Source organism: Rhinopithecus roxellana, chromosome 21 (assembly GCF_007565055.1).
Source record: "Rhinopithecus roxellana isolate Shanxi Qingling chromosome 21, ASM756505v1, whole genome shotgun sequence".
In the NCBI taxonomy this organism is placed as follows: domain Eukaryota; kingdom Metazoa; phylum Chordata; class Mammalia; order Primates; family Cercopithecidae; genus Rhinopithecus; species Rhinopithecus roxellana.
Window position 1 is genome coordinate 52,775,751 of NC_044569.1, and position 25,924 is coordinate 52,801,674.

The 25,924-nt window shown below is 35.5% G+C and overlaps 1 protein-coding gene across 3 annotated transcripts in view; it reads left to right on the forward strand.

Moving 5' to 3' along the window:
• Positions 1 to 25,924, forward strand: part of PIK3C3 (phosphatidylinositol 3-kinase catalytic subunit type 3) — a 131,385-nt gene that overhangs the window by 61,553 nt on the left and 43,908 nt on the right. For all 3 annotated transcript variants that reach the window (XR_747474.2, XM_010358790.2, XM_010358791.2), the window contains 7 exons: positions 1,247 to 1,337; positions 6,698 to 6,765; positions 13,023 to 13,128; positions 14,937 to 15,053; positions 19,439 to 19,570; positions 23,310 to 23,438; positions 24,413 to 24,482. Coding sequence is in view for 2 of the 3 variants with exons in the window: in XM_010358790.2 (XP_010357092.1) it covers positions 1,247 to 1,337; positions 6,698 to 6,765; positions 13,023 to 13,128; positions 14,937 to 15,053; positions 19,439 to 19,570; positions 23,310 to 23,438; positions 24,413 to 24,482 (713 nt within the window). In the remaining variant the exon portion in view is untranslated. The remainder of the gene's footprint in view (positions 1 to 1,246; positions 1,338 to 6,697; positions 6,766 to 13,022; positions 13,129 to 14,936; positions 15,054 to 19,438; positions 19,571 to 23,309; positions 23,439 to 24,412; positions 24,483 to 25,924) is intronic.

The window sequence follows — 25,924 nt, forward strand, 5'->3', positions numbered from 1 at the left end:
CTCCAGCCTGGGCGACAAAGCAAGACTCCGTCTCAAAAAAAATGGCAGGACGGAGCATGCTAGTGAGCTCAAATAGTTTAATAAAAAGTTGTATTTTTTATTAGCTGTTTACACCTCTTTAGTAGTTATGCTGAAAAAATATGCTATTATTTGACTTAAAAGTTAGCTATTAACAATATAAAAATGAGGAGTTCCCAGTCTGTACCAGGTGGTCCACACACATTATCTTGTTACAACTGTCTTCTCAGGTACGTATTCATGTCCCTAATTTAGAGATGAAGGACTTGAAGTAAATTGCCCAGAGTCTTATGTATCTTGCAAATGGTAGAGTTGACTCCAAATCCCAAGTTTTTTTCTACTTTTTACTTTTCAGAAAATGTTAAAATTTGAAAAAAGTAGTAACTGTTGGGTGAAAACTCTTAGGCTTAGTGATGGAAAATGGTTTTGTGAAGATCATGAGGTTTGTTATTGACAAAACCAGGTCTAGATTTTAGACTTCCTGAGTAAGTCCAGTCATTTCAATTATTATATGAGCTCAAGATTGGATTTTTGAATTTTTCTTTATGATTATGGTTATGCTATGCTTTATGTTGTGTGTTTTATTTGGAGAAGAAACGAAAAAGACGACAAATAATTTTTCTTTCCGTGACTACTTTGTATTTTTTTGTTAATATAAAGATGCTCTTTATATTATTTCTCACTCTATATTGGAGGTCTTCAGTCTTAAGTCATGCTCATTTACTTTCTTCCTTATGCCATGTAGAATGTTTTATAAATAAAAGTCTATTCAGAGTTTTATGATGGGGTGAAAACTGTAACCTAGTCTTTTCCAACTTATGGTGTACTAGTCACTAATTTTGTGTGTGTGTGTGTGTATGTTTTTAGTTCTTTTTTTAAGCTTTATTTTGTTTTAAAAAAGATAAAAAAGAGGAGATCTTGGCCACATATGTTTGGAAAATGCTGGTTTAAAGCCAAATGAGCTTAAACAAACAAACAGCACTTACCCAAACCCTTAATATGCAGATTTGCACATAAATCTCCCAAGAGGCATTAGCTATCATCTTTGAACATGCGCTTTTTCCAGAGTACAATGTGACTCTAGTGTTGCACAGAACACACTTGAGGAGTGTTGCATTAACCAGACACAATTGAAGTGAACTGTGCTTAAAAAAAAAAAAAAAAAAAAAGTGTGTCTTCTCTTATGGACAGAGTATTTTACATCTCGGTGATCTCTTTTATTTTTCAGCTCCCAAATTATAACCAGCCCCCTTCCTCCAGTCTCTTCACCTCCTCCTGCATCAAAAACAAAAGAAGTTCCAGATGGCGAAAATCTGGAAGTGAGTACAAAGCTTTTCCAGCTTCCTATAGGAGAGATCCTACCGCATAAACATTTTATGCTTGTCTTTAAATCTCAGTTTTGGTTAAATAACTAAATATTACAACTTTATTAAATAACTTACTTTATGATGCATGTTTATGACTTTTCCCCTCAGCGTAAAGTGCCAGATAGTCCTCAATTCAAGTCATTTTATTGGTGCTTTGGGCATATAAATGGATTCATATGCAATATGAAAATAAACTACGCTTAAATATTTTATTAGGGAAACTCAGAATATTTACTGTCAATGTATTTATGAACCTCACTGTAATTGTTGTCAGTGCTTGTGATTACATTGTAGAAATGTAGGACTTTGATATTAGAGATAATACACTAAGCAACTTTTTAACTATACATATAAGTAGACACATTTTTGAGATAAAACAGGCCTGTTAGACTAGTGCTAATCTGAAAAGTGCTAATCTGCAATGCACTTTGGAAAGTGCATTGTAGAAGCTGATATAGTACATATTTTTGAATTTGTCTATAAGACTTCTAATTTAAAAGAAATCATTAATATCTCTGATGTTGAAAACAAGTAACACATGTTTTATTAGAAAAGTTCATGTGATTTTTCAGTGTGTATATATATATATTGCTTTTAGTCAGATTTTAGGAGGTAATGTTAATGACTGAATGAATATTTTAACTATTAGCTATTGATTAAAGTTTGTATGTTTGCATATCTCTCGGTATAACAAAATATTCAACTGAAAGAAAGAATTTTTAAATCACAGAATCATAGAATCCTTAGAGAAGCCCTTTAAGAAGCCAGTCTGCTACAGTTACGTTTTCCCTTTCAAAGCTAAGATACTGATTCATTGATTCAGTCATTCATTCATTCATTCACGTATGTTTTTTGAGCTCTTAACATATAGGGAACTGTTCTGCATGGTGGGGTTGATGCAGCAGAAAACAAGACAGTTAAATGTTTGCCTTCGTAGAGCTTATGTTCTAGAAAGCTCTTACAAGTTACTTGTTACTAAAAAGGTGACATCCCACTGAAAGTGAAGCAGGTGAGGGAACGACCATACGGCTATCTGGGGAACAGCATTTCAGATAGAAGGAGTAGCAAGTATGGAGGTCCTAAGACCAGAGTTTAAGTGTGTATGTTTGAGGAACACTAGAAACTAGTGTGCCTGGTTTATCGGGGAGTGAGCAAAAGAGAACTTGGCAGAAGATTGGATCCAAGAGATAACTGGCCATCAGTTGTGTAGGGCTTGTAGGCCATTAGTCTGAATGAGTTTTCCATGTTGGTAGCTTGAACAAAGGATAATTTACATTCTAGATGCTGTGAAGCGATTAGATTCTGAAAACTATGTTCAGAATATTGATTTATACTCACCCATCGCTCAAAAATTTTAGACTAGAAATAATGATAGTTTTTATATATTTCTGATATTTCTCTTGTGACTGATGAACCTATCTGTTATTATTCAATGATTAAGCCATTTAACTTTTTGTCAGCTGAATTGTTTTTTAAAGGATTCAGGTATCCAAAAAAGAGTGACAGTCATTTTGAGTGATATGTCTATCTTCCCCTATCACTTCCCCTATTCCCATAGAGGGTATTGTACAAGCCATGGTCACCTTTAGGTTAATATACAACCAAGCTGAATTACCTCTCTTATCACAACTTGAGATACCAACATTCCTGTCTCCTTTTTGATACCTGAGCAGTGTCTTACGTCCTTCCTCGTTTTACTCTTGGAGTTTTAGGAGAACATTGTACGTGTTTGGCCACATGTTTGAAAGGAGACAGAAACTCAATTATTCCCCAAATCTGCTCATATTTTATGAATTCCATGGGTTCTTGAAAAGAAGGTGTATTTCCCAGCTGTTGGGTGTAGCATTGTACATAAGTTACTAAAGCAAGCTTATGAATTGTGTAATTGAAATCTGTACTCTGTCCTAACATTTCTTTCTGCTTTATCTGTGAAAGAATTAGGGCAAAATTCCCCTGTATGATGGTAGAATTATTAATTTCTTCTTGTATTTCTGTTAGCGTTTGCTTTAAATATTGTGAAGCTCTCTAATTAAATACATAAATTGCATCTTTTATCACTGTTCGGTAACCCTCTTGATACCTAATAAAGCTTTTCATCTTAAAGCCTGTTTTGTCTGATGTTAATAGAGCTTTGTCTTGATTAGTGTTCATGTTGATCTTCTCAATATTTTTGTTGTCTTTGTTTATCTTTTCCTTTGAATTTTTTTGTAGCCTTATGTTTTAGGTTTATTATATTTAGGTCCCTTGTAAATATCATGTAGCTAAATTTTGTTTTTTAATCTAGTTTAACACTCTGTTTTGTAACTGGAACTTTTGCCCCATTTGTTTGTATTGTGGTTGTAGCTATATTTTGACTGATTTCACCATCTTATGTAGTAATTTCTATACTTTCTTATGTATATATAAATTATATATTCTTGCTTGTCATTGGCTAAATCCTTCTCCCTCCACCCCACCCCGTCTTGTTATTTAACTTCCTCCAGATTTGATATTATTATTATTATTATTGTATACACTCAGTAAATACTTAGTGATACTTTTCTTAAAGGATACCTGCACCTTCCTCACCATTTCTTCTTATGTCTGTGACCTACAACATGTGATCTTTTTTTATAAAGCACTTTTTTCTTTAAATTGTTTTAAAATCTTAAAGTCTTGCTTACTCAAATTGAGTTTTAACATTTACAATACATACTTCCTGCTTCACAATTTTTAAAATTCAACTTTTCTTTATGTTCTGTAATTTTTTTTTTTATCAAAAGGGCATCGTATGAAATGAAATATGTTTGCTATTAAAATATATACATCACTGTACAAAAGTATAATGTTCTTGCCAGATAGTCAAAAGAGAACTTTAGGCCTGTAGTCTGCCTATTAAACTCATGGACTCAGCTTTATATAATGGCTTTTGGATCAAGGAATTTTTTAAATTGGATTTTTGGTGCATATTTAAAATGTACACCTAAGCTTTAAAACTGGAGATAAAATTCTTACTGAAAGCATTGGCACATCTATTTTGTAATAACAACCTCTTATTACTCGGAATTACAAAAGGACCCCTACTGCGTTAAAAGTTCTAATCTGTTGATCCCTACCCTTTTCATTATTCATCACCTCCCTTTAATGTTTGCTTTTCTCTGAACATATCTTTTATCCCATGGCTGTCATTTTAGTTAGTCTTGTAGTAGTACCTGCAGTTCCCCTGGCAAAAATCTCAACTCTTGATAAGCCTCATTAATTACCTACTTTCGCCATGCCTGAATATTGCTGAAGAAAAACACACAGCATAGCATATTGGTGTCACTATAAATTCACGATCACAAACCTCACATGAGCACTCACTGCTCTCTGCCATCTTCCATGTCCCTAGACGTGTTGATCTTCCTGCCCTGCAGTGATTTTTCATACCATTTCTACTCTGTTCTCGTGCCCTGCCTCCCAATCTCCAGATGATAATTCTGCCTTATACTTAATGGAAACAATAGAAACCTCTATGTAGGAATGGTCTCTTTCCCATCAGTGGTTTTATAGACATGAATTTCTCCCCCATACTTTCCTTCTGTTTTCTTACACAGAAGAAACATAACTCTCTCTCTCTCTCTTTTTTTTTTTTTTTTTTTTTTTTTTGAGACGGAGTCTCGCTCTGTCACCCAGGCTGGAGTGCAGTGGCCGGATCTCAGCTCACTGCAAGCTCCGCCTCCCGGGTTCACGCCATTCTCCTGCCTCAGCCTCCGGAGTAGCTGGGACTACAGGCGCCCGCCACCTCGCCCGGCTAGTTTTTTGTATTTTTAGTAGAGACGGGGTTTCACCATGTTAGCCAGGATGGTCTCGATTTCCTGACCTCGTGATCCGCCCGTCTCGGAAACATAACTCTCTTCAAAGATGTGTTATTTTCTTTTCCTGATAGAAATACTCAAGTATGTGTTAGAATTTTCCATGTTAAAAGTTCAGAAAAACAAAACTCTCCCTTGAAACCACATCTCTTGAAACAGCACCTTGTTTTCTTATTTCTCTTCTCAAAGGAGTTGTTTATACATACTCTTCTTCCTTCTTTCCAGTCTTTATTCCATATCGTTCTGGCCCTTGCTTAAAATTTAATTTGCTAAGTTACAAAATAACCCTAATGTTTTTGGTTGTACATTCTTTTCAGCTTCTTCAGAGTATTCAACAAAGTAAATAATTTTCTTCTTGAAAAACTAACTCTTCTCATGGTTTAGGTGATACTGTGTATCTCTTGTTTTTCTCTTCATCTCTCTTGCCATTTCTTCTTAGTTTCTTTTGTCAGCACTTTCCTCTCTGCCTGACATCTTAATGTTCCTCAGGCTCCTCTTCTAGTCTCACTCAATACTCTTGTTCTAGGTTGTATTAATAAATTGAAATTTATATTTCCAGCTCAGATCTTTCACCTGAGTTTCAGATTCATGTATTCAAACATGTATTTGATCTCCATTGTGTATCTGACAGGCATTTTGAACTTAGTATTTCAAAATACAACTCTTTCCTCTCACTCTGTAGATAGGTAGCTTTTTGTCTGAAATTTCCATTTGTGCCATAACAAATCAATCCAGAAATTTGGGAGTTACTATTAATTCCTTTCTTTCCTTCCTAATTCCTCTCCACCAGCAGGTCCTGTTAATTATACTTCCAAGATATTTCTTTTATTTGTCTCCTTTTCACCATCTGCACCCTCCTATCTACTGTAATAGCATCTTAACTGATCTCAGGTCTTTACTTCACAGGACAACCAGTCATTTTCCTAAAATGTAAATCACATCATCTCACTCTCCTCTTAAGATCCTTTGTTGGGTATCCATTGCTTTTAAAATAAAATTCATACTCAATAATAACGTGACCTTAGAGGTCTCACATACTTTGACCTTTGCCTATCTTTTCAGTCGCTTCAGTGTTCACTGTATTTTATTTACATTACTTAAAATTCCTTGAACAAGCCAAACTTAGAGTCCTCCAGTGTCATTTTGGTCTTGCCTGAATGTCATGTCTTCATTGCTGCCTTTTCTAACCTCCCAACCTAAATTATTTCTATGACCATTTCTTTTAATGTCTCTCTCCTCTACCAATATGAAGCTCCAGGGGGACAAGGTGTTCTCTGAACTGCGGTATTCTAACCACTTGCATATTGTCTGATTTAAAATATTTTTGTATGTGTGTGTGTAAGGGTAGATAAGTGGCAGAAAATCTGATCTGTTACATAAGATATACAGATGAAAACTGATAGGCAAATGTAGACTGACTTATTTTCCCCCATTAATAGTAGATGATAATGTATAATACATTTATTTTAATTCTTTCAGCAAGATCTCTGTACCTTCTTGATATCGAGAGCCTGCAAAAACTCAACACTGGCTAATTATTTATACTGGTATGTGAAAATAATTTTCTGTTTATGTTCTTATTACCCTTAAGAATTATTTTTCTCATGCTGTAAACACAAAGATGATTTAAAATAAGATATAAGCAATCATCAAATGTCTAGATGCAGTATTTTTATATCTAGCTGTATTCCATGACAGTTGGGTTCGTGGAAATGCTTCTTGGCACCGCTATTTCTCTCCCTTTCACTAAGGACATAACTTTCCAAGAGCTGGGATATACCTGGGGAGGGTAATGGGTGCTTTCAGTTTGATATCTGTTTGGCATGTAAAGTAGTTGAGTATGATATTTCACAGTTCTTCTACATTATTTAGTAAATAATGTATATATTTTTACATTATTTACTAAAACATTGGAATCATTTGAAAAGAGAAAGTTGTAATTAAAAGTTATGGCATTTTAAACATGAGAAAACCAAGGCAGAGGCTTGCTGTAGCTGAACTTGGTAGACCTTGATTTAGGATTAAATCATTTACCTACTGCTTTGTCATTTTCAGGGTACTTTCAGTGACCTTTTCTTATTTGTTTCTATGAAGTTAAATGGGCAAGTATAAATGTCTCCATTTCACATTAAAACAATGTCCTGAGTCACTTGAAGGAAAGAGAGAAACTATGGCACAGAGTGACTAACTGACTTCTTGAGGCACAGTTAATATGAAGCATGGTTTCCTTTATTTTCCACACAATCCTGAAGAGAAAAAGACAAGTAGCTTAAGCCACAGTCAGAAATATTTTGCTTCAATAAAAAAGAAAGTACTGGAATTAAACACTAGATAAGAGGGCTTCATCTAGCTTTACAGAGCTAACAAAGGGCAGAGCCAGGGGGGTAAGACCTGCCTAAAGCCTTCTTTACCTTTGGGAGAATCCTTGAAACTACTTACATCACTTTTTAAACTTCTTGGCATGAGACTTTTTATTATATAAATGATTTCTAATCTAATCTTACTGCTCAATTTATAGCCTTAAACAAATTACAAATTAGTAGGTGTCCATTGTAAAAGCTCACTATAGGTTGAGCATACCAAATCCAAAAATCTGAAATCTGAAATGCTCCAAAATCCAAAACTCTATGAGCATTGACATGAAGTGCAAAAGAGATGCTCTTCGGAGCATTTCAGATTTTGAATTTTTGGATTTAAGGTGCTAAGTATAATGCAAATATTCAAAAATCCAAAAAAAACCTAAAAATCCAAAACATTTCTGATTCCAAGCATTTTGACTAAGAGATGCTGAACCGGTACTTTTGAATAATGATGAAGTATTGTGCTTTTTGTGAGAAAATTATACAAAATACTATTTTGTTTTAAGACTGGATTTGGGAAGCTGTCCTTGTGGGTCAAGTCCAGCCTTAACTTCATTCTCCCACTCTCCAGAGGTAACACTCTGCCGGATACTGCCCCTGTGCCTAAGAAGTAGGTAACTAAATTGGAGCACTCTTTTTCTTTTTTTCTTTTTTATTATGCTTTAAGTTCTAGGGTACATGTGCACAATGTGCAGGTTTGTTACATATGTATACATGTGCCATGTTGGTGTGCTGCACCCATTAACTCGTCATTAACATTAGGTATTTCTCCCAATGCTATCCCTCCCTCCTTCCCCACACTCCATCACATCAGTGTGTGATGTTCCCTGCCCTGAGTCCAAGTTCTCACTGTTCAGTTCCCACCTATGAGTGAGAACATGCAGTGTTTGGTTTTCTGTCCTTGCGACAGTTTGCTCAGAGTGATGGTTTCCAGCTTCATCCATGTCCCTACAAAGGACATGAACTCATCGTTTTTTATGGAGCACTCTTTTAACACACACAGTTTTCGATTTACATAAACAGTAAATATTTGTTTAGTTTAAGCCTTTATGGTTCTCTTTACAACAAAGAAAAACCACTGTCAACGATCTTAAGTAAATCAGTGATTTTCCCCCCTTTGGAACCTGTGTTTATCTTTTTTGGTGGTTGTTTTTTTTTCTGTTGGCCTCTGTAGTGGGAAGAAAAATAGTTTCCTACTTTTACTTTAGCAGTTTAATATAATATTCATAAAACAACATTTTCCTCACATTAAATTTCATTATGTCCTTGAAAATATAGGAGGTTTTGACTAAGTGTTAATCACTATTTTTTCTTTGAAAGGTTTACTTAGAAATTCTCATATTGCCAAATTGCTACTATTTCCTTTAAATGTCACCTTTTACCTCTAATGTTCTCTATGTTCCAATCTGAATACTTAAGGGTATGTCTGTTCACTGGTCTTATGGAAAAATATTTCCTTATGAAAATCTAAATGTTTAAAAGGAAGTAAAGAGAAAAAAATATTTGTGGGGTATGTTTCTTGAATTTTTAAGTAAATATTTCGAAGCTTCTTAGGTATTTTTAAATTAAAATTTTATATATTTTTAAAATCATTTGCTAAGAATTCATTTACAGGTATTTTTGTTTCCTTACAATATTCACAGAAACTTTTCTCTGGCTCAGAAATTATAGTCTAGAGTATTCACTGTGGTAAGAGCTATATGTATATATACTGATTATGTGGTGCTTTCAAGTTATATATTCTTTATGTTTGATTGTAGACCAGATTTCATTATTAAATTTGAAATGAGTTTTGATAGAATCTTTGATCTCTTATTTCAAGTAGGAAGAATTTTCTGAAAGCATCCAAACAGTAGGAAGTCTATTAGATGAAGTTTCCAACATAGCAGCTGTTTCTGTTCATAAGGAGCACACTTTTTTTTTCCTATAAACAAAGTACAGCCCCAGTTCCCAGTCTTATAAACATTCAATCAAACTTAGATTTGATTTGTGTTTTCCCACTATATATCTGATTCATTGAATCAATAGCATATGCTGTGTCTATTCATTCCCTAAGGAGTAATTGTTTTTCCCGTATTTACAGTCTGCCTATTACATATTCAGAAATACTCATGGGGAGAAAAGCTATTGATGTGTGGACTCTTGCCTTTAATAGACACTGCTTTTGTGAATGTAAGGTAACAATAAGGGAAATCATTTCAAGCAGTTGGTTTAAAATGATCATTCTTCTCTTCCTTTGAACATATAAAAATAACAAAATGTGAGAATGTAAATGCTTCTGTAAGCCTATTCTATTATAACAAATGTATTAAAATAGAAATTTTAATTGATTGTGCTGTTTCCTTTGAACATTTGAATTTCCTTTTTTCATTTGTTCCCTTTCTGGTGATTTAAACAGGATTCTTGCTGTAGCTAAATCCTTAGGGGCCTATAGGTGTGCAGACAATCCTTTTAAAATGAATAGTGTCAACCTTTTAAGCCACAGAGGGGAGTTACAGTCTCCAGTCTGTAAAATGTTGGGCATCAGAATCTATAAATCGTTGCAGTTTTTTATTTTTATAGCCATACTAGGATGTTGAAGTTGAAAGTAAACTTTGGATGCTTTGACATGTTTTCTATAACTTTTAAGACCTTTCAAGGTAATAAAGGTTATTTACTCCACAAAATAAAATTGCCAGGAAACAGGTAGCCCACTGATGTCATCTTACAATGGGTACCTGGACAATTTTGTTTGCATTCCTACTTGAAGATGACAGCTTTCAAAGAAATACCTTGGAGTGTTTTATAGAATCTAGTTTATTGATGTGAACAGAAACCTCAGAAATGATTCAAATCTAGGTCTTCTAGTCTTGATAGCTAACCTTATCTCTCGTATTTGGAGATGACAGTGTCTTTTTTTTTTTTTTTTTTTTTTTTTGAGATAAAGTTTCATTCTTGTTGCCCAGGCTGGAGTGCAAGGGTGCGATCACGGCTCACTGCAACCTCTGCCTCCCAGGTTCAATCAGTTCCCCTGCCTCGGCCTCCCAAAGTGCTGGGATTACAGGCATGAACCACCGCACCTGGCCGGCTTGAATGATTTTTGAGAGGTGTTTGATACTTGATGCTTATTATGAGCATCAACATATATTTTCAGTAACAGAAAATAGCTGCAGCCATAGTGTTTACCTGATGATCAGAAAGAGCAGGACACAGCAGTGGGCCCCTACATTGTGGTCAGCTATATGTTCATTTGGAAATGTTTACTGCATAAACACGGGAAAAGATACTGAATATCCTAAGGTGACGGAGACAATCAAGGACTTTAACTATAAAGGGTAGAAGGGGATGGATTGGAGTTGAATAATACCATATTGACAGTTTCACCGTTTAGAACTGCTGTTTTTTATTTTAAAGTACAGTGTTAGATTCATCGACCACAAATTGAACAGAGGGCCAAGGAAAGTTTTAGGTAGTGCTGTGTTCTCTGGTTTGGCTGCAGCCCCGCCTCTCTCTCTTTCCTTCTATTTAAGTGAGTCAAACATTTGTTTCCTGCCTGGCGTTTGAGAAAATTTGAGTTTGTGAACCCTCCTACATGAGAATTCCTAGCCCAAATACCTGGGATATTGTTAGTACCTTCAATAGAGGTAGAAAAAGATGCATTTAATGTGATAAGTTTGGTTTTACACATGTTCAGTTAGAAATGACAAACAGTGTCTTGAAAAGGGGATCTGGTCCTTGAAAATTAGGGTGCATGAATGTGAAAGCAGGTCATGTAATGGAATTCAAAATTAGACCTTAGATGTAAAAAAGGAATATGTATTTATATTTGAAAATTATCAATAATGAGATAGTAGCCTAAATCCACAATAGTGGAATTATTCGTTCAACAGTAATATGTTAATAATACGTTGAGCATCTATTATGAGCCAGACATGCTGAAGGTATAGTGGAGAACAAGACAGGTAAGCCCTCTGCTCTCATGAAGTTGACCATCTGAATGGCTGAATACGGAGTATACTCTCCCAGAAATAGTAGAAAGGATGATAATAAGCATCCGTGACTTGAGATTTGGGAAACATTGACAGTTAAGAAGGTTGAAAAGTTTCGTATGTGTTTTAAGGATAAAACAGTGTGAAAGTCAACTTAGTAAAATCAAAAAAGTCTGACCTGGGAGCCCAAAGTCCTGGGTTTCTATCTTGGTTTTATAATCAATCATACCACCATAGACAAGACACAGTCCCTCTAAGTTTCACTGTTGATAAAGCAAGCAAGTTGATTGAGATTGATGGTTTTCAAACTACACATCATCATGATCCACTGAAAGCAATTTAAAGTTTCAGTCTAGCATTTGTTATTTAAAGAAAAATAAACAGAATAGCAAATATTAACATATTGTTCACAGGATGTTGCTTTGTGAAACTTTTCAGTTTTATGCATCTGTGTGCATATGTGGCTGTGTGTATCAAGTTGTGATACTTTTTTTTTTCTTTTTAAAAGATACCATCTCCGTTTGTTGCCCAAGCTAGAGTGTAATGGTACAATCATAGCTTACTGCAGCTTCACATGGGCTCAAGCTGTCTTCTCACCTCAGCCTCCTTAGTAGCTGGGACTGTAGGCGGTGTCACCACACCTGGCTTATATTTATTTATTTATTTTTAAATGTAGAGGCTGATCTCAAACTCCTGACCTCAAGTGATCCTCCTTCCTAGGCCTCCCCAAAACGCTGGGATTATAGGCGTGAGCCACCATGCCCAACCTGTTATTTGCTTTGGTTTGTTCCCAGTGGAACATTTAGAAACACTGGATTACAAGACCTATAAAATCTTGCTCAGATCATTGCTTATATGATTTTTATAATTGTATAAGCAGATTAGGTTTAAGAAAACATTTAAAATGTCTTTTACTCTCTAAAACCATAGTTTTTTAATTGGAAAGTTAAAGATTATGTGTGAATCTTTGAAAAATGGGAAACTGGATGGGAAAGAAAAAATTACTTAAGATTTTATTCATCTTTCAAAAATATAAGTGACAGGAGTAGCTTCAGAGAGGTTTTCAGAATCAGAGAGCCTTATGTAATACCAAAGTATTACGCAGATTATGAAAATAATAGTTTTTGTTCTCGAGTTACTCAGTAAATATGTGAGCTTAGATGATTTCTGAGGATGTTAATACTCTACCTTATAAATAGGAGAAAATGCTTGTTTTGGTGGCAAAAGTTTTAGAAAATTTGGGATATTACACAAATTAAGGCATTATCACTCTTAGTTTACCTTTTATTGATGGTTGTATGTGTTCCTCTGTAACTTTTCACTTTTAAAAGAGATGATAAAATGTGTTTTATTACTCCAATTTGATTATTTTTGCATATGTAAATTAACCTGTTTTAGTGAAATGGTAATGAGTATTTACAAACTGAATCTAAGTTTCGTTTCACATCACACGAATGGCTCAAACATATTTTTAAGGTATGTGATCGTGGAATGTGAAGATCAAGATACCCAGCAGAGAGATCCAAAGACCCATGAGATGTACTTGAATGTAATGAGAAGATTTAGCCAAGCGTTGTTGAAGGTAACCATTAAATGTGGGGGTTGGCAAACTGCAGTGCACGGGCCAAATTTAGCCTGTTGCCTGTTTTGGAACATCTCATGAGCTAAAAGTGGTTTTATATTTTTTTTTATTTTTATTTTTTTGAGACGGAGTCTTGCTCTGTTACCCAGGCTGGAGTACAGTGATGCCATTTCGGCTCACTGCAGCCTCCACCTCCTGGGTTCAAGAGATTCTCCTGCCTCAGCCTCCCGAGTAGCTGGGGTTAAAGGCGCCCACTACCATGTCCAGCTAATTTTTGCATTTTTAGTAGACACAGGATTTCGCCATGTTGGGCCAGGCTATTCTGGAACTCCTGACCTCAGGTGATCCACCTGCCTCGGCCTCCCAAAGTACCAGCATTACAGATGTGAGCCACTGCACCCGACCTGGTTTTTATATTTTTAAATGGTTGAAAACCAATCAAAAGAAGAAAAATAATTTATGATACATGAAAATTATATGAATTCAAGTTTTAGTGTTCATAAATAAATTATTGGAATAGAATCATGAACTCATTTGATTTTATATTGTCTGTGGCTACTTTTATACTCAATAGTAGTTTAATAGTTGGAATGAAAACTGCGTGGCCAAGAAGACCTAAAATATGTTATCTTTGACCCTTTACAGAAGTTTTCTTGAGCCCTAATTTAATGAAATAAACCTGTACATGGAGTTAAAAAAAAAAAAAAGAGCTTTGCTTTTTTATTTTCCTTTCTATTGTATATCTTTCTTATCAAAGCTGTGTACATTTCCAGAAATCTGGCAATGGTCATATTGCAGATACTTTTTATATAACGTATTTTTGCCTTTTCAACAGCTTTTAAAAGAGGTTTATTTTTCCTGTGTTCTTTTGATTCTTAAAGCAGTGCCACAGTTCAGCCAGCAGAGGGTGCAAGGGCAGTGAAAAGAAAGCTGCCACACATTAATCTGGGACTTGCCGCAGAAATAGTCTATTTCATGGCATCTTTCATCTGTTGCATGTTTCATGCTTTAAAAAATTTATATCACATCTTATTAAACACTTTGAGACTAAGCTTTTGTATTCATTCCCAGAGCTTCTCAACATCAAACTGATTGGGAAATAAGCCCTTGGTCCTCTCTTCTAATCACGTTTCTGTTACAGCCTTTGTCACCCTGTGAAGACACTTCAGTTTCTTCAGGTTTAAATTTCCCCATCTTCGAAGTGAGGATGATAATATTTACCCAGCTTCCCTTGCCAGGGTAATTGGGAAGATTAAATTAGAAATGTATTTTATAATATTTTATGAACTAGGAATCACTACATAAGACCGTATAGCATTTAGTTTTTATGACTTATATTTTAAGCACATGTTGTGGTGCTATTTGAAATTTTCTTTTTTTTTTAAGTTGATTTTTAGTTCCTTGAAGACCTGTATCTTTGTTTCTGCCATATTTATGTATATATGTCCAGCACATTTCTCCATCATAAGCCGTTGGATATTTATTGAATCAAATAATGAGTGAATATATTTTAGGATGAATGCATTCCATCTTGTCACATGGTTTATGTGGGGAAAAAAAATGCTGTTTTAGATAGACCAGTATTTGCTGAAGACTCAGATAATTTTCAGTTGTGGATGGATTAGTGTTGTTAGTAACTAAGATATGGGGTTTCTCGTTGTTTTTGAATCAAGATAATCTTTTTCAATTTTGCTTTCTGTTTAAGTTTACAGCTATGAGAAATATAAATAAGGATTATCCATGCTATTAAAGAAACCCTGATCATTACGCCACATAGAACTAATTTTTTCTCACTTTGAACCCTTCAGGGTGATAAGTCTGTCAGAGTTATGCGTTCTTTGCTGGCCGCACAACAGACATTTGTAGATCGTTTGGTGCATCTAATGAAGGCAGTACAACGTGAAAGTGGAAATCGTAAGAAAAAGGTAAGCCTATGGGGTATGCTTTTGTTCATAATTTAATAGCGTCTTGGCATCAGAAAATACTGAATTTTCACTGTTGTCTTTTTGGGTTGATATATTATGTGAATTATTATTATTATTATTTTTTAAGACAATGTCTCACTCTATCGCCCAGGCTGGAGTGCAGTGGCACGATCTCGGCTTACTGCAACCCCTGCCTCCTGGGTTCAAGCAATTCTTGTGCCCTAGCCTCCCGAGTAGCCAGGATTACAGGCACCCGCCACCATGCCCAGCTAATTTTTCTATTTTTAGTGGAGATGAGGGTTCCCCATGTTGGTCAGGCTGGTCTCGAACTCCTGACCTCAGGTGATCCACCCGCTTCAGCCTCCCAAAGTGCTGGGATTACAGGTGTGAGCCGCTGCACCCAGCATATTATGTGAACTTTTTATCATGAAATTATAGTAATAGGAATGGTATATGAGTTTATATATATTGATATGATATTTAGTCTTCTTAACAAATCTATAAGGTAGGACCTATTATTATCCCAATTGTGAGGAGAAGAAAGTAAAGAGAGGTTAATTAATTTGTTTAATGTCATACAGCTAGTAAATATTGGAGTGGGGATTTGTATTCAGACATTCTTAGTCCATATTGTTATCCACAGTACTTTACCACCTCTCATTTTGGAATCTTAGCAAATTAGAATATACAATATATTTGATATGGAAAGAATCTGTAGAGATCAATTAGACTAGAACTCTTCTGAGAAAACAAAAGTCCAGAGTAACTTGCCCAAGGTTTCAGAACTGGTTGTTAGTAACAACACTAGCTTTGTATCTCTTCTCTCCTGGCTAGTACATCAGGCTTTCTCTCAGCTATGAGGTTTCCACTTGATGGGTAGAAGTAGATGAGTTCTTCATCTGTCATTTTTTGTGATCAGTAGCCTAAATGATATGAAGGATTCACTTGGTATGTTTTCCTAATTCCATTAGATAATTGGCAGGCCTTTCTTGGTGACCTTTGTAAAACAACACATTTTACTGTTCTTTAGACTTTTAAAGGAAAGCAGAGAGAGGAGGAAAATATGAAGATTTGAGTCAGTGGTTCAAAGGCAAAGAATCAGGTCTAAAGAGAAATGCTAGCAGAGCATGTAGAAGCAGTAATGAGTAATGTTCAGCAGGTTAGAGAGGGGAAAACAGGCTGAGAGGAAACACAGTTCTGTTGAGTTGATATTTTCTTTGTTGTTGAGAAGAATCACAAACCTTCTGTTTGTGATAAATAAATACATTTCTACTGCTGTTCCCCCTGTAGCACCTCTCCCCAGAGGTGCCTGTGTGGGAAACAGTGTGATTCCCAAATGCCCACCAGCAGAGGGAGTGTCTGCTGCTCTGACCTGCAGTTTGGGGCTTATATTTGAAACCAGTTTGTTTTAGTGCCAGGAGCTCTTCAATTTAGCAGATACGGGAACCTTGGCAACACCTCAGTTTCTGCTCTTCTGGAGGCTGATCACCTATTTGAGACATCACCCAGAGTCTCCCCAAATAAATTTTGTGTTTCTCACATAGCCTATATTTTAAGCCAGACCATCCCAAATATAGTTTCCGTATTGGCTGAAAATCTTTATAGGCATTTTATCATGATATGGTAAAAAACAAACTTAATTTTATTTACATATATTTATTAGAAACAAGCCCTGGCACCATGAAGAAATGCAGAGAGAGCTCTCTACTACCATTATTGGCATTAATACTAGTAGTGTTGAAATAGCCACTAATCATCTAAAATCATATGTAGCACTTTTTCATCCCTCGTAATTTATTTGTGAGCGCTGTATCACAGTGGGTATAGCAGTGTTAGATCTGTGGCAGAGTAATCCCTGAGTTAAGTGTCAGATGAGTGAAGAAAATGATAATATTGTTGTTGTCTTCTTTCCTTCATTGATCTCTAGTTTAGAAAAAATTATGTTAGAAGAGGTCTAAGTCTACATATTTGAATTCTAATAAAATGCCTTTTTCATCTACTTTTTTTTTTTTGAGACAGAGTCTTGCTCTGTTGCCCAGACTGCAGTACCATGGTACCGTGGCATGATCTCGGCTCACTGCAGCCTCTGCCTCCCCTTTTCAAGCAATTCACCTGCCTCAGCCTCCCAGGTAGCTGGGACTATGGGTGTGCGCCACCACGCCTGGCTAAGTTTTAGTAAAGACGGGGTTTCACCATGTTGGCCAGGCTGATCTCGAACTGACTTCAAGTTATCTGCCAGCCTCGGCCTTCCAAAGTGCTGAGATTACAGGCATGAGCCACTGCGCCTGGCCATCTTTTCTATCTACGTTTAAAATATATTAACACTTTCACTGTTAATATTATAAGTAGTCTCTCTTCACTTTATGATTTTTTAGGGGATATTACTCATTTATGTGTTCTACCAATATGAAATATGTATTGCATGCCTACTCTGAGCAGAGCACTTTTCTGGGTTCTTGGGATACAGCAGTGAATATAAAAATCTCTTCGCCTATGGGGATCATATTCTCACTGAAGAGAGTAAATGCAATAAATAAGTAAAATGTGTGTGTAGTGTGCTAGATCGTGTTATGTGTTATGGAGAAAAATAAAACAGAAAGGGGGAATAGGCAGTCCTTGTGTCCAGTAGTAAGGCAGTGTTTCACTTCTTAACAGAGTGGCCAGGTTAAGGCCTCCCTGAGAAATTGACATTTGAACAAAGACCTGAAACATGTAAGAAAGCAAGCTGGTCTTCTGGAGAAAATTGTTCCAGCCAGAGGAATAGCAGTGCACAGCCCCAGAGGTGGGAGCATGTGTGTGGCAGTTGTGAGAAATAGGAAGAAACTCAGTGTATTTGGAGCAGAGGGAATGGGTACAGTAATAGGAGATGAGGTTAGAGATAATTGGGAAATGGATGAAATTTATCCTTGTAAATCATTATAGTCAATATTATTTTGACTGGAACACTGAGTAAGAGTAGAAGCTGTTGGAGATTTTGAATAGATGGGTAACGTGAACTGGCTTTCATTGTAGCAGCTGCACTCTGGTTACTTTTGATAAGAAACTAGGAGGGTGAAAAGTTTGAAGAAGAGGAGCAATCAGAAAGGAGGCTATTGCAGTAATCAAGATGAGAAATCATGGTGGCTGGGTTCCTAGGGCTTATAGTGGTAGAGGTGGTAAGAAGTGGCTAGATTTCTCACCCTGTTCTTATTTTACTTTCTGATTACTTTATTTATTAATTTTAATTTTAATCAGCACATCAACTAGAAATTTGTTAAACTAGAATAACTTTACTCTCAAATTAGTTGATATTACTTCACATTAGTAGATCTGACCATCCGTTTAGTTAAGGAGTAGATTTAGTGATTTTTGTAACACTTATGTAGAAATTCATACCAGTTGATTTTCAGTTGATTTTAACTTGAACTTTTCATCATTCAGGAGGAGATGGGATTATTACTGAAGGGAAATAATTTAATTTTACATCTTCTTTGTCCTTGAAACCTATTATTTTTTCTGAACTTCTTTCACTGATTCCGGAGTTCTCTCCTTTGAGGCATACCCAGCAGCACGAAGCACTTCAGCTTCCCAGTAGCATCATAGTTGAAGTGTTTCGTGCTGCTGGGATTGTCATGTCGAGTTTTCCCTCTTGAAGAACAAACTCACCTATTTAGGTGAGCAAGCCCTGCTCCTCAAGATGGCAAGACTTTCCCCGCTTTTAAAGGAAATCGATTGTTCTTTTGAAATTGAATAGAAGGGGTTCTTCTAAATAGTATAGATGTTGCTTAATGATGAAGCTGTTTCATCATGACTTGGATTTCTTAGTTTCTGAAATATTAGCTTAATGCATTATGTATATGAGCTGAAGAAAATGAATGATGATATCCTAGGAAAAGTTTGACCATACAGACCCAGTGAAAGTTAGAAAGTAGGGTTATAGTTCCTCCAAGTGAATTAAGTTTCCTTTTTAAACTCAAAAAATGCACTGGGGCAGCCTAATGAAATTTTTGCTTAATATTTGGTCATGCAAGATTAAACTTCAAATAAAATTTCAGTTTCTCTCTGTGGCTTCACAAGTCCTTGGAAACCAAAATTGAATCTTTAGGTCCAACTTGAATAAATTCCTGATTCTTTGTCAGCTTTAGCAAGTGAAATGTATTCTCTGTCCTTCTTGTGAAAGTCCAGCCTTTCACAGTTAGGGATTGTTTGGTTTAAAGCACGCTACTGCTGTTGTTAGGGATTATTTATACGTGCTTTTCTCTCACATACAACACTATGTCCTTTATATTACTTTGGTGCTCTGCAAATATTTTTAAGTTAATAGAATCAATTTTTATGTCTTTACTGTATGTTTTATAAACTACTCTTCTATTTTAACCTAATTAATCCTTTCTGATTTGTTCTAGAATGAGAGACTACAGGCGTTGCTTGGAGATAATGAAAAGATGAATTTGTCAGATGTGGAACTTATCCCGTTGCCTTTAGAACCCCAAGTGAAAATTAGAGGAATAATTCCGGAAACAGCTACACTGTTTAAAGTAATTGTGGTGGATATTTAATGTGTATGATTGGAACCTAAATCTTAAACTAGATCAGAGATACTGCCTTGGAAAATTACTACATTGCAGAGATCACCTCTGTAATTCTAGTTGATTTAGTAAATGCTAGACCAAAGGGTACCTTTTATTTATCAGTGTGTTTTGATTTAAGATCTTCTTTTGTTACAGTACATGGGCATTTTTATATGATATGTGAAATACTTTTATATCTCTGGGTTGTTTTTTAATATTTAATTTTTTTATTGTTTTATTTTTGTAGAGATGGGTCCTCACTTTGTTATCCAGGCTGGTCTCATACTCCTGACTTCAAACAGTCTTCCTACCTCAGCCTCCCAAAGTGTTGGGTTTACAGGCATGCGCCACCATACCCAACATAATATTTAATTTTTTGAGCTAATTGTTAATCAGATCCATAACTACTTTTCTTTATGTAAACACTTCTTTTTTTTTACAGGGCAAATTGCAGACATATCACGCGTTCATTCAGTTCATGAGTTCAGATGGTTAGATACAAGTCCCAGTTGACCTTTTTAACATTTCTCAGTCTGACATCTGTTCCTATTGAACCTTAAGTTTTTCCTTATATTTTCACGGGGCAATTCTCTTTAGTCCTTAATAGCATACCAGGCTTGGTGTTTTTTCTACTGACTGGCCACCAGTTCAGGTAGAAACAGCTGATGCAACTGCCTTCTCTAATCAGGCTCAAAGGGCCAAAGGCCAGAACATCATTATCTGTCAGCATCATACTGAAAGATCTTTGTGAGACATGGTGTTTTATGTTTTGTGGTTCTAGTGGTAGAAAGGCGTAGTTGCATTGAATATTAACTTCGCATGAGTTAAGAAAGGACTCATAGAACAACAACTAATGTATATACATAGGGGTGTAATTATAGTAGGAAATAGTTCATATTTTTTAAAAAGGTATGTTTCAAGGCAGCCTCGTATTTGGTCGTGGGTTGCAGCCCAGCTCATAACAACCAAAACATAAGTTTCATAAAACAATACCTAACCTTAACTGGGTGTTATGGACGGATAGTTTCTATTATTTTAAACATTATTCTGTTGCTTTAATTTTAAATGTTGCTTATAACCTATTGGTTTTAAAACTCTCTAACAGATTACAACCTGCAAGTTAAAAATACTGGTATTACTATATGCAATTTGAAAATACTGATATAGGAGATACAGTGCAAATTTTTTTAGTCTGTGCTTGCAATCTACTGGAGACTGAAATGTAAAAAGCTATACACAAGGTAATATACATATAACAACTGGCATTCCTTTGAGCTAGAACTCCCAAAGAAGACCAGCTTCTGATATTCTTAAACACTAAGGACTCATCAAGAGCAGTGAATCAAAAAAGTAATTTTACCATTTTTTTCCAACCATGGTAGAAAAGAGTATCTAAGACATATAGCACGGGTTTTAAGAGTGGAGTATAAGAAGATGTATCTCCCTCTATTGGTAGGTAGATTCTAGACTCATACTCTTTTTGATTATAACATATTATAATTATGTCTTACGACATAAAATGTGGGAAATCTTTTTGACCTGAATATTCAGTCTTGATTATTTTTCTTTCAACTCTTAAGTATATGGGCATTCTTAAAAATTTTGAGTTGGAGTTTAGAAATAATGGTTCTGAGGCAGTTACTATATAATATTAGTTATGTAGAGAGAGTTGCTACTTTGGCTCATGGATGCCTTTGAGAATCTGATGAAAGTGATGGATTATGCACTTTAGAAAATTGCCCATATGCTTACAAATACACTGAAATTTCTGCATACACTTGCAGAGGATCTATGGACTCCTGTTGTCCTTGTGTGAGCTCCTTAGAGCTGAAAAGGCTAAGGACCCTTATTTCTAGTAGTTTTAAAAGTAATTTTGTACACCTTAATGTAACAGCCAAAGCTGGATATTCATGAGGAGTGGACCCCTTACAGCACTGGGATAAGTGCTAGTTATTCTGTGGTTGTCTTCTTGCTTTAAATTTCAGACAAAATCTAAATTAGATGAAATCTAATTGAATCTGAAAAAAGAAATCACAACAAAGATTCTCCTACCTGTCATTTATCTTTAGGAAGATTTCCAATTACTAGGGCTCAAGGTAATTTATAAAATAACATTTTCACCAGGAATGATAAAAGGATATTCCAAATTTAAAGTAATTTAAAGTTCAGAATTTTATTCCAACTAGAGTTTGTAAGTTTTAAACATACATTCTCTGAACTATTTTCCATGTGTTTTTTCCCCCAGCATTTTATAGAAAGTTTTCAAGCATACAGCAAAGTTGAAGGAATTTTACAATAGACAACTGTGTATCTACCACTTTAATTCTGTCATTAACATTTTGCCATTTGTTTTGTCACATCTGTTCATCCTTCTGCATGATGTTTTTTGTGCCATTATTTCTCTTGGTTATTACCATTTTTTGTTGTTGTTGTTGTTTTTAAATTTGTTTGACTCATTTTTTTTTTCCTCTGGATTAATATGTTTCTCCAAATTTTTGTCTTATATAATTTCTTCTCGATGACCAAACTCAATAGGGTCTCTCTCTCTCAGAACAATTTTCTAACCATTTATGTCCAGACTATCCATCTTAGCATGCTACTTTATGTGAGGTTTTGTATGAGTCTCCCTTTCTAAAGAGAATTTAATTTCTTTATTTTTTTGTTATTGTTGTTGATTTAAACATATACCTAAACTAATTTAGACCTACATATAATTAAGGGAAGGCCTCTGGGGAAAACATAAAATTATTCCAAAATAAAAGATACAGGTATTTGAGGCCTCTTCTCATTTTATAAATGAAGAATTGGAGTCTTAAAGCTGCACAACTCGCACAGATGGAGCATCTCTAATCCGAAAATCCAAGATCTAAAATTCTCCAAAATCTGAAACTTTTTGAGTGCTGACATGATGCCACAAGTGGAGAATCCTGCAGCTGACTTTATGTCATGCATTACAGTCAAAACCCGGTCAGAACTTTGTTTCAAGCACAAAATTACTAAAAGTATTGTGTAAAATTACTTTCAGTCTGTGTGTATAGGGTATATGTGAAATGTAATTGAATTTCAAGTTTAAACTTGGGTCACATCTGTAAAATATTTTATTTATGTATATGCAAATATTCCAAAATCCAGGGAAGTCCAAAATCCCAAACTTTTGCAAGCATTTCTGTTACGGGATACTCAACCTGTGGTATACTTGCCATTAAAAACCAGGGCTCTTGACTTTACATCAGGTACTTTGTTATGCTATACTGTTTCACCTTATTTATTTCAGTATACCTCTAAAAATAGAAAATGATGATAGGTATATATAGAATGTCATCTCTGTATTACGCATGATGCCAGACCTGTACAGTTTCTGATTGCCTTAGCAACTCTGCAGACGAGATGGTATCTTTATTTTACAAATGAGGAAACAAAAAATATGCATAGGACTGTCCAGTGAGTACGTGGCAGAGCTTGCAATGTTCTAACCACATGACTGATTGCAGAGCTTGTGCGCCTTCTATCGTGTAGTCTTCTGACAATTAGCTAGTTCACTGTTCTTTCCAAGATACCCTAATGTATCTCATTGAAAATCCAACTTGTTTTTTAGGTCCCGTTTACCTGTGTATTTATCTTATATATCAACATTTTCTTGTATGTATAATACACCTATATGCATTAATTCATGGCCAAATTTGAAATCAATATTTTTATTTTCCAGAGTGCCCTTATGCCTGCACAGTTGTTTTTTAAGACAGAAGATGGAGGCAAATATCCAGTTATATTTAAGCATGGAGATGATTTACGTCAAGATCAACTTATTCTTCAAATCATTTCACTCATGGACAAGGTGAACATGACCTTATGTTGGTGGGGAACATTTTTTTCATTTTGGAAGACTGTGGCTTAGTACGTTTGCTGTTCATGAAACAGAAGTATTTGTAATGTTCAGGTACGATCCTAGAAAGCTCAACAGTCTCCCCCGACCTTGAAAAAATTTAGTTGCTTTTATACACTTCAGAATGGCTTTTGTGTTGAGTGTAAAGTGGAACCGCATGTGTTCCATTATTTTTTTTCCAAAATAAGTTCTCTAAATATGGGATTTAGTAGTTTCCTTCCTCTTAGTCTATTAAATCTTTTTTTTTTTTAAATCTTTTTAATCCCTGGCATTAAAAAGTACGTGTTTGCCCTATTTCCCTTTTACTGAGCTCTGAAGTACTCTGTGGCCAGAAAGGACTGCATGAAGTGATAGGAACAACCCTATTGTTCATTGAAAACTGCTAACAGAGATTTAGAGTAGATGAAAAATTTGGCATACCATCATCTGAGTCCATAATAAATTTAATTTTGATGATCAAAGTTAAATTAACTAATTTTTTTTTTTTTTTTTTTTTTTTTTTTTGAGATGGAGTTTCGCTTTTTGCCCAGGCTAGAATGAAGTGGTGTGATCTTGGCTCACTGCAACCTCCGCCCCCTGGGTTCAAGCAGTTCTCCTGCCTCAGCCTCCCCAGTAGCTGGGACTACAGGCATGCGCTACCACGCCCAGCTATTTTTTTTTGTATTTTTTAGTAGAGACGGAGTTTCACCATGTTGACCAGGCTGGTCTTGAACTCCTGACCTCAGGTGATCCACCTGCTTTGGCCTCCCAAAGTGCTGGGATTACAGGCGTGAGCTACTGTGCCGGGCCTAAATTAACTAATTTAAACTTAATTTAGGTTAATTTCCTAAATCTGTATTATATTAAACTGCTATACTATTTGCCCACAAAACTGTCTTTTAACAGTCTGTACATTTGGTTAATATATTTTACCTTTTGATTAAAAGCTGTTACGGAAAGAAAATCTGGACTTGAAATTGACACCTTATAAGGTGTTAGCCACTAGTACAAAACATGGTAAGTGTATTTTACATCATTATTTTACTTTAGTGTACATTGTGTGTACTTTTTCAAATTGAAAATTTTTAAGTATGTTAGAGATACAAATAATTTCCACTTGTAGCACTGAAGACAAGTTGGACCTTCCTGCTTGCCTCCCTTCTATCTTTCCTTCTTTCCTGTTTCTCAGTAACTACTGGTTAATTTAACTACTGGTTAATGTAGTTACTGAGAAACAGGAAATTTCAGACATTCCTGACAATCCTGTAGACACACACACACACACACACACCCACCCACATGCACAAACCATCTGAGTCTTTTTGAGATGAATAATCTCGGGAAGTTTGGTAGAAGATTCCCTAGGAATGCTTGCTAATGCTTACTGTAAATTCCATAGTCTTGCTACCCTTCCTACTTTATACTAGTAGTTACTGAGAAACAAAATATATGCTTTAGGTTTCCTATCCCCCTGCTGGCCACTCCCAAATCTTTTTGATGCCTTAATTACTCTTCTCAGTTTCTTCTTAGAATGATCTTTTAAAAACTGCAATTGTGCATCTTTACGATCCTGCAAAAAATCACTTGTTAGCTTTCATTTTCTCTTGGGACAAAGACCCCAAAAACCTTTACCTAGCTTCTAAGTGCTTGCATAGGGTGACACACCCTATATCTGTCTTTCAAGCCTCTTCTTTTTGCCACTCTTCCCCTGCATCCTGGGCTTTAGCCATACTGGCTACCTTCTGTTTTATCTAATGCATTGTGCTCTAAGGCCTTCACATACACTATGATCATTGTCTCAAACATTCTTGTCTCCATGGCCTACTAACTTTATTATCCTTGAAAACATGGCTCAAATGTCAGATGTCCTTCGATCCCTACTGTAAGTTAGGTCTCCTTACACTACTTCCTTTCATAGTACCCTTTATTCATAGTATTTACCCCAGTGAAGCTTGTAAGCTTTAAGATCCATGTAGGCAGCGTCAAGCATCTATTTTTACTTACTTGGCAAATTTCTTCCGACATGGTCAAGAAACAATAAATACCTGTTAAGTGAATTAGTGCCAACTCTTCTGTATTTATGATGCAAGAATAAATGAGATATTTCTTACTCTACAGGGGTATCTAATCTCCTAATTTGCATGCAAATTATTGTCCTGTAGGCTTACCAGAACCAGATCATGATAGTTTATGATCCTGAAATATTGTTTTCTTTATCCAACTTTTATTTTTTAAATATATCCATTGTTTTATGTTTCTTTTGTCTTCAGATTTATCAGACTGACTTTTTCTCCTTCTCCCACATACTGTCTGTCCCCTTTCCCTTTTGGTTTTTTTTGGTAGTTGAAGGGATTTACACATCTGTCATTACCAGGAAATGACGGAAGATGGAATATTAGACAAAAGGAACCATTACATACAGTTTTACATGCAGCTTTTAGGGTTAGGTGATTGTAATC